Source organism: Sorex araneus, chromosome 6 (genome assembly GCF_027595985.1).
Source record: "Sorex araneus isolate mSorAra2 chromosome 6, mSorAra2.pri, whole genome shotgun sequence".
Lineage (NCBI taxonomy): Eukaryota > Metazoa > Chordata > Mammalia > Eulipotyphla > Soricidae > Sorex > Sorex araneus.
This window is the reverse complement of record NC_073307.1, coordinates 153,344,786-153,357,341: the sequence shown is the minus strand read 5'-3', so window position 1 is coordinate 153,357,341 and position 12,556 is coordinate 153,344,786. Positions and strand designations below refer to the sequence as shown.

Genomic DNA, 12,556 nt, shown 5'->3' with positions numbered 1-12,556 from the left:
GCTCAAGGATCACTCCTAGCGTGCTTGGGCAACGATATGGCATGCCCCAGATCAATTGTATATATATTTCATCCTGAAGGTAGGAGTTTGATCACAGTATTGATGTTCGTCATGCTTTGGGGGAGTCCTTTGCTTCAATCTCTAGGGCTACTGAGTTTGGTCCTCCCCATAAAAAATATTTTCATCCTAAACCCTGGTTGGAAGGGGGAGGAGAAGGTATGTGGGATGGCTGGAATTCAAATGAATTACAAACACCCAGATATGTATCAATCATGGCTATAAAAGGAATGGGGTCTCTCATAAATATCCAAAAGTCAGGATAGCTCTCAGATTCATACTGGTATATGCTACCATGCATGATCTCAGAGAGGTCAGAGTTTCTGTGTATCTCTTTGGAGGCTGGTCCTGGAGAGTCCTGTGAGCCACTCTAGCAACTTAAAAGCATCCAAAGAAGGCATCATGAGAAGCATAAACAAGAACCGGGTCTTGCAATAAGCAGCTGAGAGAATGTCAGTGTTTGTTGGATCTGATACTATGTCTAGGTAAATAATTTCAGAATTTAACTGCCAGACACTCAGCTGGTGTCAGTGATATATTGATTGCATCGAAAACCCCATACACCTATTTTAGAGCTGCTATGAAATCATTTTTGGTAAACCCTCTTACAACTACCACTACACTCCAAATCAACTTTCCTAAAACATACTATAGGGTCAATGATTCTATATCTTTTAGGCGCCAGTCTCTAAAGGAGGGTGTCTGACCTTCAGATTTCTTTTGATAGAAGCAACATGATTGTAACTTTAAGTAGTAAACTCTAGGCATATGAGTATAATATTTAAAATGCAAATTCAGAATGCTTAAAATTAAAAAAGAACTTCATCTTTCCTTTTAAGTATATTCTTTGTCTTGGTTCAAGGTTTAAAAGAAAAAACATCATCAAGCTCACATTCTGAAAAAGTATTAACTAAATTCTACTGAACTCAATGAGCATCAGCTTATAAAAACTAGCCTCTACGTATTAATATATTTCTTTTAATATTGTCTTCACTATTCTGTAATTTACTGTCATTCTTAAATCTCAACATTTATCATTTTTTTAGAAATGTATATATGAAGAGAGATCTTTGCACTCACATGAAGTGTATTTGAGATTTTATGTTTTGTCTCTTTTTTTGAGGACACACCCAGAAATACTCGGGATTTATTCCTGGCTTTGTGCTCAGTGCTGACTCCTGGTGGGGCTTGAGAAACAAATGGGGTGCCTGGGCTTTAATCTGGAACTGTTTTGTGCACAGTAAATGCCTTACTGTATGTACAATCTCTGTGTTCCCTGTTTGAAAGTAAAAATTTTTTTTTTTTTGCTCGGGGGATATTTCTGCTTTGAACTCAGGATTTACTCCTGAGGTGTTTGGGGAACCATGATGGGATGCAGGGATTCAGCTGGGGTTGACTGCTTGCAAAGCAAACGCCCTTTCCACTATAGTATCACTCCAGTCCTTAAAATTTTTTGAATTGTTTCTTATCAATTTTATTTAAAGTTTCTGAAACATTTGAAAACTATTCAATGAAATGATTATTTCTACTTTATAGTTGGTAGACTTACTTGGCAATGTATTAAACTGGTTAACAAGTAGAAACTTCCTAACCACAATTGGCAAATGGAAACAGAATGATCATTTCACTTATTCCTATTATATAAACACAATGATAAAAATTATTGCTTGCATAAATTAATTTGGAAAGTATTGATAGGAATATGGGTAAAGTTAAGCGACATATGCCATATGGCAATAACTACTTGTACGGGGTGAGAAAATAATATACAATTGATTCAGTCGAAAATATAAATAAATAATATATATATATAAAGGAATGAATAGTGGATAATATTAACAATGGATAAAAATACATCATATTTTGATGTTAAAAATGAAATTTGTGGGACTAGAAGATAAGATATTGGGTAAGTCATTCCCCATGCATGCACTCAACATGGGTTTGGTCCTCAGTTTCCAGTGTGGTCCCCAGGGTCACAAGGAGCAGTGACCCCTGAAGTCAAGAGTAAGTTGTGAGCACAGCTGGATGTGATCCCCAAACAAAAAAAAAAACCCAAAAGGAAAAGGAAATGTTATGCCCTGAAGCCCCCAAGAGTCAAGCTGTTAAATAAAATATTACATATGGAATTAAACTCTTGGGTAATAAAATGTCCATTTACCCAATATATTTAAAAGTCTGGCATTCTGGTTTGGGTTCCTTTTGCTGGTCCTCTTCTAAGATCTTGAGCTGCGAAGTCAAGCTATCTATATAGGCCCTTTCTTCCTTTCTGAGGAAGGCTTGCAGAGCTATAAATTTTCCCCTTAACACAGCTTTAGCCGCGTCCCATAGGTTCTGATAGCTTGTGTCTTCATTCTCATTTGTTTCGAGGTATCTCTTAATTTCTTTCTTGATTTCCTTCGTGACCCACTCATTGTTCAATAGTGAGTTGTTTAACTTCCAAGTGTTTGATTTGGTCCTCCGTGTCTGTGCATGATTAACTTCCATCTTCAGTGCATCATGGTCTGAAAAGATAGTTGATACAATTTCTATCTTCCCAATTCTATGAAGGTATAACTTGTGGCCCAGAACATGGTCTATTTTGGAAAATGTTCCGTGTGCGTTGGAAAAGAATGTGTATTCTTTCTTTTTGGGGTATATAGCCCTGACTATCTACAGAATGGAAAAGGATATTTACACAATACCCATCAGATAAGGGGTTGATATCAAGGGTATATAAAGCACTGGTTGAACTCTACAAGAAGGAAACATCCAAGCCCATCAAAAAATGGGACGAAGAAATGAACAGAAACTTTACCAAGGAAGAGATACGAATGGCCAAAAGGCACATGAAAAAGTGCTCTACATCACTAGTCGTCAGAGAGATGCAGATCAAAACAACCATGAGATACCACCTCACACCACAGAGACTAGCACACATCCAAAAGAACAAAAGCAACCGCTGTTGGAGAGGATGTGGGGAGAAAGGGACCCTTCTACACTGCTGGTGGGAATGCCGGCTAGTTCAGCCCTTTTGGAAAACAGTATGGACGATTCTCAAAAAACTAGAGGTTGAGCTCCCATTTGACCCAGCAATACCACTGCTGGGAATATATCCCAGAAAAGCCAAAAAGTATAGTCGAAGTGACATATGCACTTATATGTTCACCGCAGCACTGTTTACAATAGCCAGAATCTGGAAAAAACCCGAGTGCCCTAGAACAGATGACTGGTTGAAGAAACTCTGGTACATCTATACAATGGAATACTATGCAGCTGTTAGAAAAAATGAGGTCATGACGTTTGCATATAAGTGGATCAACATGGAAAGTATCATGCTAAGTGAAATGAGTCAGAAAGAGAGAGACAGACATAGAAAGATTGCACTCATCTGTGGAATATAGAATAATAGACTATAAGACTAACGCCCAAGAATAGTAGAAATACGTACCAGGAGATTGTTTCCATGTCTTGGAGGCTGGTCTCTCATTCTGGGTAACTCAGAGAAGGGAACACCAAATAAAATGTGGTTGGAGGTCATGTGGGGGAAGGGTGAGGCGGGTGGAATACAGACTAGAGACTGACCACAATGGCCACTCAACACCTTTATTGCAAACCACAACACCTAATCAGAGAGAGAGAACAAAAGGGAATTCCCTGCCATAGTGGCAGGGTGGGGTGGGGGGAGACGGGGCTGGGGAGGGGGGGAGGGATGTTGGGTTTACTGGTGGTGGAGAATGGGCACTGGTGAAGGGATGGGTTATCGAACTTTGTATGTGGGAAACATGAGCACAAAGATGTATGGATCTGTAACTGTACCCTCACGATGACTCTCTAATTAAAAATAAACTAATAAAAAAAAGTGCAAAAAAAAAAATAAAAGTCTGGCATTCTACTTCAATTAATTTTTGTCTATTTGTTAGTTATAATTTATTCCTATTGATAACTATATTGTAATATAAACTTGAGTCCTTCCAATTTCTTTTTATTTCTTTAATTCTTTGTCCAATTTTCAATAACTTTTTCTTTCCATTTATATATTAGAATCAGGTTACAGAATTCTTCATATGAATATATATCTATATACATGCAAATGCATATACATATAAAACTCATACAACGCAATACAGACAACAACAATGTCTGAATTAAAAATGGGCAAAAGAACAAAGACACATTCTTCCAGCAAAGATTAAAAAAAAAATAAGACCAAAGGTGTATGAAAAATTATTGCTATCGGATACAAAGATGCCTAGTAAATTGTGTATCCATTAGTATTATTGTGTCATTTAAGTGAAAAATGTCCATTTTCTAATTAACATACATTTTTAAGCCCTGAAACCACTTACACCCAATTCTAATAAAGTAGTTTTGTAGTGTTGTATATGAATCACTTTCTTTCTAATTTGTGAAATGATGGCTGAGAGGCAGCAAGTGATATCTTGCCTTTACATAGGCTTCCTGGAATGTTCCCATATATTTCTATTTATACCCTTTTTGTCTAAACCTTTGTGTCAAAGGCAGGTGGGGGCAGATGGTGGATTTGGAGAAGATGAAGGCCCCTTAAGGTCATTCTTACTAAGACCAACTCCCTTGAGAAGCAGCATCACTTTATACCCATGGCCCCAGTTATTGGTTAGTCTCTTAAGTGAACTTTGGTAATTTGTAGAATCTACTGACAGAAATAGGGGACTCTATTCTCACTGATTATAGGCTCTCAGGTCTTAAACACAAGATGAAAGGAGAATTAATATTTTTAATTAAATCACAGTGATTATAGTTATTCCTAGTTGGATTTCAGACATACAGTATTGCATCACTGTTTTAACAGGCATCTTTCTATCTTCACTTGTTAAAGTTTGGGTCTCTTGATTTCAATGTTGTTTACTCTGTGCTTAAGGAAAATTACTTTTTTAAAAAATTTTTTTATTAGAGAATCACTGTACATTACTTTTTTAATGTAAAATCTCTGCCTGAGAACACACAAAAAAATGAACAAAAATACAATGACAATTTCTCGGAAACTAATGATTTATAATCAATTGATATCCAAAAGTGAATTCACAAATTACAATTTAAAGACTGGATATTTAGAAATATTTTAGAAATATTTATTTCCTGCCAATCAGAATTGGAAAAGGAATTGCCAAGAAAACTTCATCTTACTCTCTCAAACTGAGCACCACCAACAGATGTAGCACTGTAGCACTGTCCTCCCTTTGTTCTTCCATTTGCTTGAGTGGGCACCAGTTATGTCTCCATTGTGAGACTTGTTATTACTTTTGTTTTTGGCATATGAAATATGTCATGGAGAGCTTGCCAGGCTCTGCTGTGGGCAGGATACTCTCGGTAGCTTGTCGGGCTCCCCGAGAGGGATGGAGGAACCAAAACCGGGCTGTGTGTGCAGGGCAAACACCCTACCTGCTGTGCTATCGCTCCAGCACCAAGGTTAATGGCAGCTATCCCAGATTATTTTAGGATTCATGAACTTGGGTTTTTTATTCACTTTTCCTTATATATATAAACTTTACTTCCTTTTATTGTGACAAGTATTTATTCAGGATAATACAATAAAGCATATATGTCAAATCTACATGAATTTATCAAATTTAAATATTTCCAAAATCTGTGCTTCCACCTATTACTAGAATTGGTATTTCAATGTATCTGTTTAATATACATAATGAATATAATGGACTGGAGCGATTGCACAACGGGTAGGGCATTTGCCTTGCATGAGGTCGACCCGGGTTACATTCCTACATTTCTCTTGGAGAGCCCAGCAAGCTACTGAGAGTAACTTATCCTCATGGCAGAAACTGGCAAGCTACCTGTGGGGTATTTGATATGCCAAAAACCGTAACAAGTTTCATAATTTAGACGTTACTGGTGCCCGCTCGAGCACATCCATGAACAATGGAATGACAGTGCTACAGTGCTACAATATACATAATGTGAAACCCTTTTTCTAATTGTATGTACACCGATTATACTTATACGTTTTTTTATTAGTAATTAAACATTTAAACACATGAGTATTCTCACATGGCAATAAAAGTATTGTTATTCAAATGTTTTATAGACATTTTTATTTCTGAGAGAAGAAGAAGCAGAGAGTCTCTTGACCAAAAGCCTGGCTGTCTTCCCCAGGGCCCCTCGGAGGGGATGGACTCCAGCTTCCCTCCCCACCCTGAGCAGACCGCCTGGCAGCCGAAGACCATCAGAACCTAGCTGCAACCATGCTTGCAGCCCCTCTCCACATGTTCAGATGGGTCTCACACATGAAGTTACTGGCAGAGGAACCCAGGTGTGTGTAATCCCATTAACAGCCAACATGCAGAGACTTAAAAGGGAGCTCACATAAGTGATATCTTGTAGCCTACTTCTCCCTCTGGGAGAAACTGGCAAGCTTCTGAGAGTTTCCTACACACATGATACAGCGTTGCAAGCTTCTCGTGGTGCATTCATATGCTAAAGCCAGTAACAAGCTGGATCCCATCCCTGACCCTGAAAGGGCCTCCAGTGCAACATCATTGGGGGGGCTGAGTGAGAGAGACTTCTAAGATCTCAGGGCAGGACGAATGGAGAGGTTACTGAGCCCGCTCGAGACATGATGATTAACGGGACTTCGTGATCGTAATCGTGATTTTTATTTCAGAATTAATGTAGTCTATTGCATAAACAAGTCTATAGGCAATAGAGATAATAGAGTGGGTAAAGCAATTGCCTTGCGTGTAAGCAACTCAGGATCAAACCTGGCATCATTAAGTTCCCCAGAGCACCACCAGCCGTGATTCCTGTTTCCAAAGACAGAGTAACCACTGAGTGTATCCAAGCATGACCCCAAAGCTAAAATGAAAAAATCTATTGACTGTTTTGAAAAAATGGAGAAAATAAAAAATGAGGGAATTTTATAGAAAATATGAACAAAAGGCACAAGAATGCAGTTTAGCACATTATACAATATTTTAAATAAAGGAGTGCATAATTCAAATATTGGATTGATCTTTTCCTTCCACGGTGTATTATCTTCAAGTCAATGTAATGCAATGACATCCAGTCATAATGCGATGCAAATTATTTTGAGATATCAACTCACATAAGTAACAAGGTCCATATGAAAAAGAAAGAAAACAGTAAGTGCTATTGAGAAAAGAAACTCAGAAATAGAAAATGGTGGGAAAGGAATTCTTACTGTCTGCTGGTGGGACTGTTGCAGGTACATTACTTTTTTAGTGCAGACATTAAAGATTTTCCTTGTTCTGTAGTAAAAGTAAAAAGTAAAAACTAAAGTGAAAATTATATTTTAAAAGTAAAAATTATTTATTGAGGATATTTTAGAGAAAAGTAAAAAAACTTATATTTTTAAGAGAAACAATAATAACAATAATCAGAACAGTCACCAAGAACTAATAGTGACATTTTTCTGAATCTCGGTCCATATTCCATTTTCCAGGAAACAACTGTACTTTTTGTATTCATATCTGTACAGCTAAAATTTAAGTTCATATTTTTGTTAATAATTAAAACAACTGTAAACATTTCAGTAGCATTTTATTCACATGATGTTATACATGTAATTTTCAATGAAAATTTGTGTGAATACATAAAATAATATTTCTTTCACAGTGGGAAGTGTCCAACCTATCAGAAAAAGATCATTAAGTCAGTAATAAAATTGAAATGATATGTAAATCCATACATTTAGTATGATTAAAGTATATGTAGCAGTCTAAGAGTATTTTGAAAAATTTTTTTATGGTATTACAATTGTATGCATTTTTATATATCAATCTTTACATTCACTAGAAAAAGAGCATAAAGTAAAAAATGGAATTATTCTTAATTTCCTAAATAGGGATTATAGAATTGATACAACAAAGAACAAATCTTAATTATTATATAAAATACACTCGTGTGACCCAGGTATGAATAAATCCACTAATAAAAAATGCAAAAAATGAATTCATGATAGATTAATAGTAATAAATAGATCTAAAAACAATCACATACAATTCAAAACATTATTATTTTTTCTCTAAAATTAATGAAAATTAGCAGTTCATTACAGAAAAATAAGGAATATGAGATTAAGTTCAAACTTATAAGAAAGTAGAAAATTTTAAAGCTTCCATGTGAGAACAGGAAATTTATCTCAATTTATATATCTGTTAGCAGACAATGATTGACTTAGAATGAAATACAGTTGGGAGAATGTTCTCAGTTGTTGAAATGCAGATTATGTTGAATTAATCAGATCCAAAGTGGATCACATGCGAAAGCAAGGACACTGATAATAAAGAACAAGCAGTCATAGTCCAACAAAGAATGGATATGTGAAGAAAACCTACATGAAACATGACTTACACTCATTACAACATAATGAGTCTTTTTGATAGTACAGTCCATTTGATTTTACACATATCAAAGAATCCTATAGGGGAAATAGAAATATGGTTAGCAACACACACACACACACACACACACACACACACACTGACACCAGCAAAATGCAAGTTCAATTATAAAATTTAAGAATTTCCAAGTCATTTAAATTCCCCATGCTTACTTTCAGTTTTCTTTGTCTTTTCAACATGAAAAACCTCACTCAGTCTTCTAGTTCTTGTAGCTATAGTGTATAAAAGAAGATCTACTATAAATCATGCTTCATTACTTGTTTCTATTTGCTTGTAAAAGCACACACAGAGATTGAGGTCTATGAACAAGCTGAAACAATAAAGTCAAAATACATGTTAAGAAAATATATTACGAACTCTTTCCGAAATTCTCTGCAATGCAGATTTTACGTCCTTGTTCCTCAAGCTGTAGATCAAGGGATTCAACATGGGGATAATCAGGGTATAAAATATAGATGACATTTTATCAGTGTCAAAAGAATGACTGGATTTGGGTTTCATATACATAAATATTAGAGTCCCATAGAGCAATACGACCACTGTCAGGTGGGATCCACAGGTGGAAAAAGCTTTGCGTCTCCCCTCAGCTGACTTCATCCTGAGAACGGCAATGAGGATGAGCAGGTAAGACACTAGAACTATCAGAAGGGTGACGATCAAATTAACAGTTGAGATAACTATTATCAACATTTCGACTTCATGAGTGTTTGAGCAGACCAAAGTTAACAAGGGTAAATCGTCACAGTAGAAATGATTAATGACATTATAGCCACAGAAGGTTAGATTAAAAAGTTTTATGGTGAGCAGAAGAGAAACACCGGTGCTATAGAGATAGGGGATTACCACCAGCACCAGACACAGCCTCTGGGACATGATGACTGTGTAGAGCAGAGGGTTGCAGATGGCCACATAGCGGTCATAGGACATGGTTGCTAGGATGAAAACTTCATTACACATGAAAATGATAAATAAAGCCAGCTGTGTGGCACAAAAATAAATGGAGATTGTATTTTGTTCCACTAGGAAATTTACCAACATTTTGGGTCCCACCGCGGTGGAGTAGCCGAGATCCGTGAGCGCCAGGTGTCTGAGAAAGAAGTACATGGGTGTCTGCAGCCTGGGGTCCACCTTGGTGAGGATGACCATGCCCAGGTTGCCCACCAGTGAGATCATGTAGATGACGAGGAAGAGCACAAATAGGGGAGCCTGCAGCTCTGGGCGGTCTGTGATTCCCAGGAGGATGAATTCCTTCAGCTCTGTGAGGTTGTGTTTGTCCATCTAGGTTTACTAAAATACAATCTGAGTAGATACAGTGACACAAAGAACAGGTGTCATGAAATAAAATTAGGTTTAATACTCAAATACAGAACACAAGTAACAGTTTTTCATTTTGTTTCTGTTTAGATATTCCACTGATGAAAATAAAACATGTTTCTATGAAAAGAAGTCTAGATGCAGTTTGGAGAAAAAAATGAATATGTTTTAATTTTTATCTCTTCCAAAGAATTCCCAGAGAATATGTCGTATTATTTTGAGAATAATTTTTGTCACAAGAGAAACACGGTTGCTTCTGCGAATTCATACAGTTAGTGAGCATGCCTTTTAAGAGAATAAGCTTTACCATAACTCTTTTTTGGAGGGTCAGTCAGAATATAGAAGGGACCAGTATGACAGTGATAGTTAGAAATCATCACCCTGGGCAAGAACTGAGTGCTGACAGTAGGTAAAGGGATATACATAATAAGCTCTCAGTACCTGTATTACAAACCATAGGACCAAAAGGAATGAGAGAAAGAGAAAGACAGAGTAACAGACAGATAGACAGATAGATGACAGCAACATAGACATAGACACAGATATAGACAAAGAGAAAGACAGAGAGAGGCAAGCTGAGGTAGGTGGTGGTTGTGATAGAAGGAAAACTGTGGACATTGGTGGTGGGAAATGTACACTGGTGAAGGGGCAGGTTTTTGTGGATTGTATAACTGACATCGAATGATGAACAGCTTTGTACCTATATACCTCATGGTGACATATTTTAAAAATTCATAAAGAAAATGTTTTAGGTTAGATTTATAGGTGGTTTTAAATATGTATTTGTCTGTTTTAGATAACATGTTGAACACTTTATAAATTTCATTACAGGTTTTATTACTTTCCTATTTTATTATATACCTATTAATTCAAATTCCAAATTCATAAGAAACCATTCAGAAGCTTATGCTTTATGATATATTTACAATGAATTTTTTGTGCATACTCTTGATATACAATGAACAGTTTGTCAATATTGCAAAGATGTATAAAGATATTCTAATGAACACACAGGTTGTCTTTATATAAATGACTTTGGATGAATGATTTATTCAATTTCTATCATAAAACTTTAACCTCAAGCATCTGAGTTTTGAATACAATTTTCAAGAACCATCAGTACAGAAAGAAGAATGTACTTTTCTACAAATCTATTTTGTAGTAACACGTGTCATTCTATAATTTTTGTTTTTTTGTGATTTCACTTCTTTATCCATGTATGTGGATAAATACATCCTTTGTACTTATCAGATTATTACTTTTGGTAAAGGTTGTTGCTTGGGGTCACATTGGACTGTGCTCAGGGCTTAATTCTGACTATGCACTTAAAAATCACTCCTAACAGGTCTCAGGGAATTATTGATGGCTCCAGGGATCAAACTCAAGTGGTGCATCTGTAATATTACTTGCTGTAATATCACTCTGTTCTAATGCTATAACCTACTGAGAAAACTATATATGCTTTCTGCCTGATCCATCAGAAGTGAAAACTTGCTTTACATAAGATACAGCATCACTGGAAAACAGTACTTAAAATATGGTCACCAAAAATTTCTGTTTTCTGTTCACTGTAGAATGAAAATCATTTTTCTCTTATTAAGAGAGCCCAAAGAAATCACATTTATTCAGTGAAATGTCTACATCTGGTTAAATCATCCATATATGTTTTTATTCCTGGCTTTAGCTTTAGGTTTTGTTTAGCTTTAGGTTTTGGTCTCTTTTAATCACATTACTAAATATGCACATCAAGACAAACATACATAAGCAAGTCAAAGCTCGTTTACTTGTCAAGTGATATGGCTCCCTATGAAGTGGTGCTCAGGGCATCTCTGGACCTATCCCTGTGGTCTTGACCAACATGGGCTGGGGTTTAATGCAAGATTCTGGGTCCTGTGATGTTGGTGACCATAAGGATCAACCTCATGGTGTTCAGGGACCTTCATGGCTAGCTCCAGGAAAGCTCAGTGGTCTGTGAGTGCTGGAGATCCAATGAGGTCAGCAGACACATAGCATGCATTCCTAATCCCCGTGCTTTCTCTCCAAGCCTGAATTCAAATATTTTCATGAGTGTTTCTGAAGATACTTGAATAAGTAATCTGACATAAAAGTAAGCTGCTCTATTCTGTTCATATATTAACACTTGCACAAACACTTAGAAGTAAATCAGGAAAATCTAACATCTTGATATGCTCTGCTATGGAAAACCCAAATTCTTCAGATATTGGGAACACATAACACCATATAAATGTTCTAATTTACCTGGATGAATCCTTTGTCTTAACTCCCCTGCATGGTTCAATAAGTAGTACAGTGAGGGTGATTTATACTTTCTTTGTAGTCTTTGTGACTCTCCCTGAGGAGATGATGAGCAATTTCTTGATTCTCCCTGAAGGACCAGCATCTTAAAATATACAAGAGTAGGGAAGAAGATAGGAGTGGAATTTTTTATTTTTCTTATTTTTCTACACTTATTTTTCACCAGAAACTGAGTTAGATATATGTTTGCTTTTAAGTTATGTCTCTATCCTGCACTCTTAAGTAACCTAATGAAGGTATTGATTTGATGTTTAATCTTGTGTGCTTCATTGTCTAGGTTAAAGAGCCCAACCTCAAATATCTATATGTTGCTTGGAGATGGGATTTCTGCTATAAATCACATTTCAATAAGAAAATTTGAGTACAGCTGAGTCCCTTCCTGAATGTGTCCAAAGGCCATCCAATAATTTTGAACCTAACGAGCAAAGATTGATGCCTCCAGAGTTAAAAACAGAGTTTGAATCTTATCTTTC

At 36.3% G+C, this 12,556-nt stretch overlaps 1 protein-coding gene across 1 annotated transcript; it reads right to left on the bottom strand.

The window, feature by feature from the left end:
- Window positions 1-8,789: 8,789 nt before the first annotated feature.
- LOC101540280 (olfactory receptor 8K3-like) lies at window positions 8,790-9,731 on the bottom strand. The gene has a single exon (XM_004622220.2). It carries the CDS (start codon window positions 9,729-9,731, stop codon window positions 8,790-8,792), a length of 942 nt encoding a protein of 313 aa, XP_004622277.2.
- Between the last annotated feature and the right edge of the window lie 2,825 nt (window positions 9,732-12,556).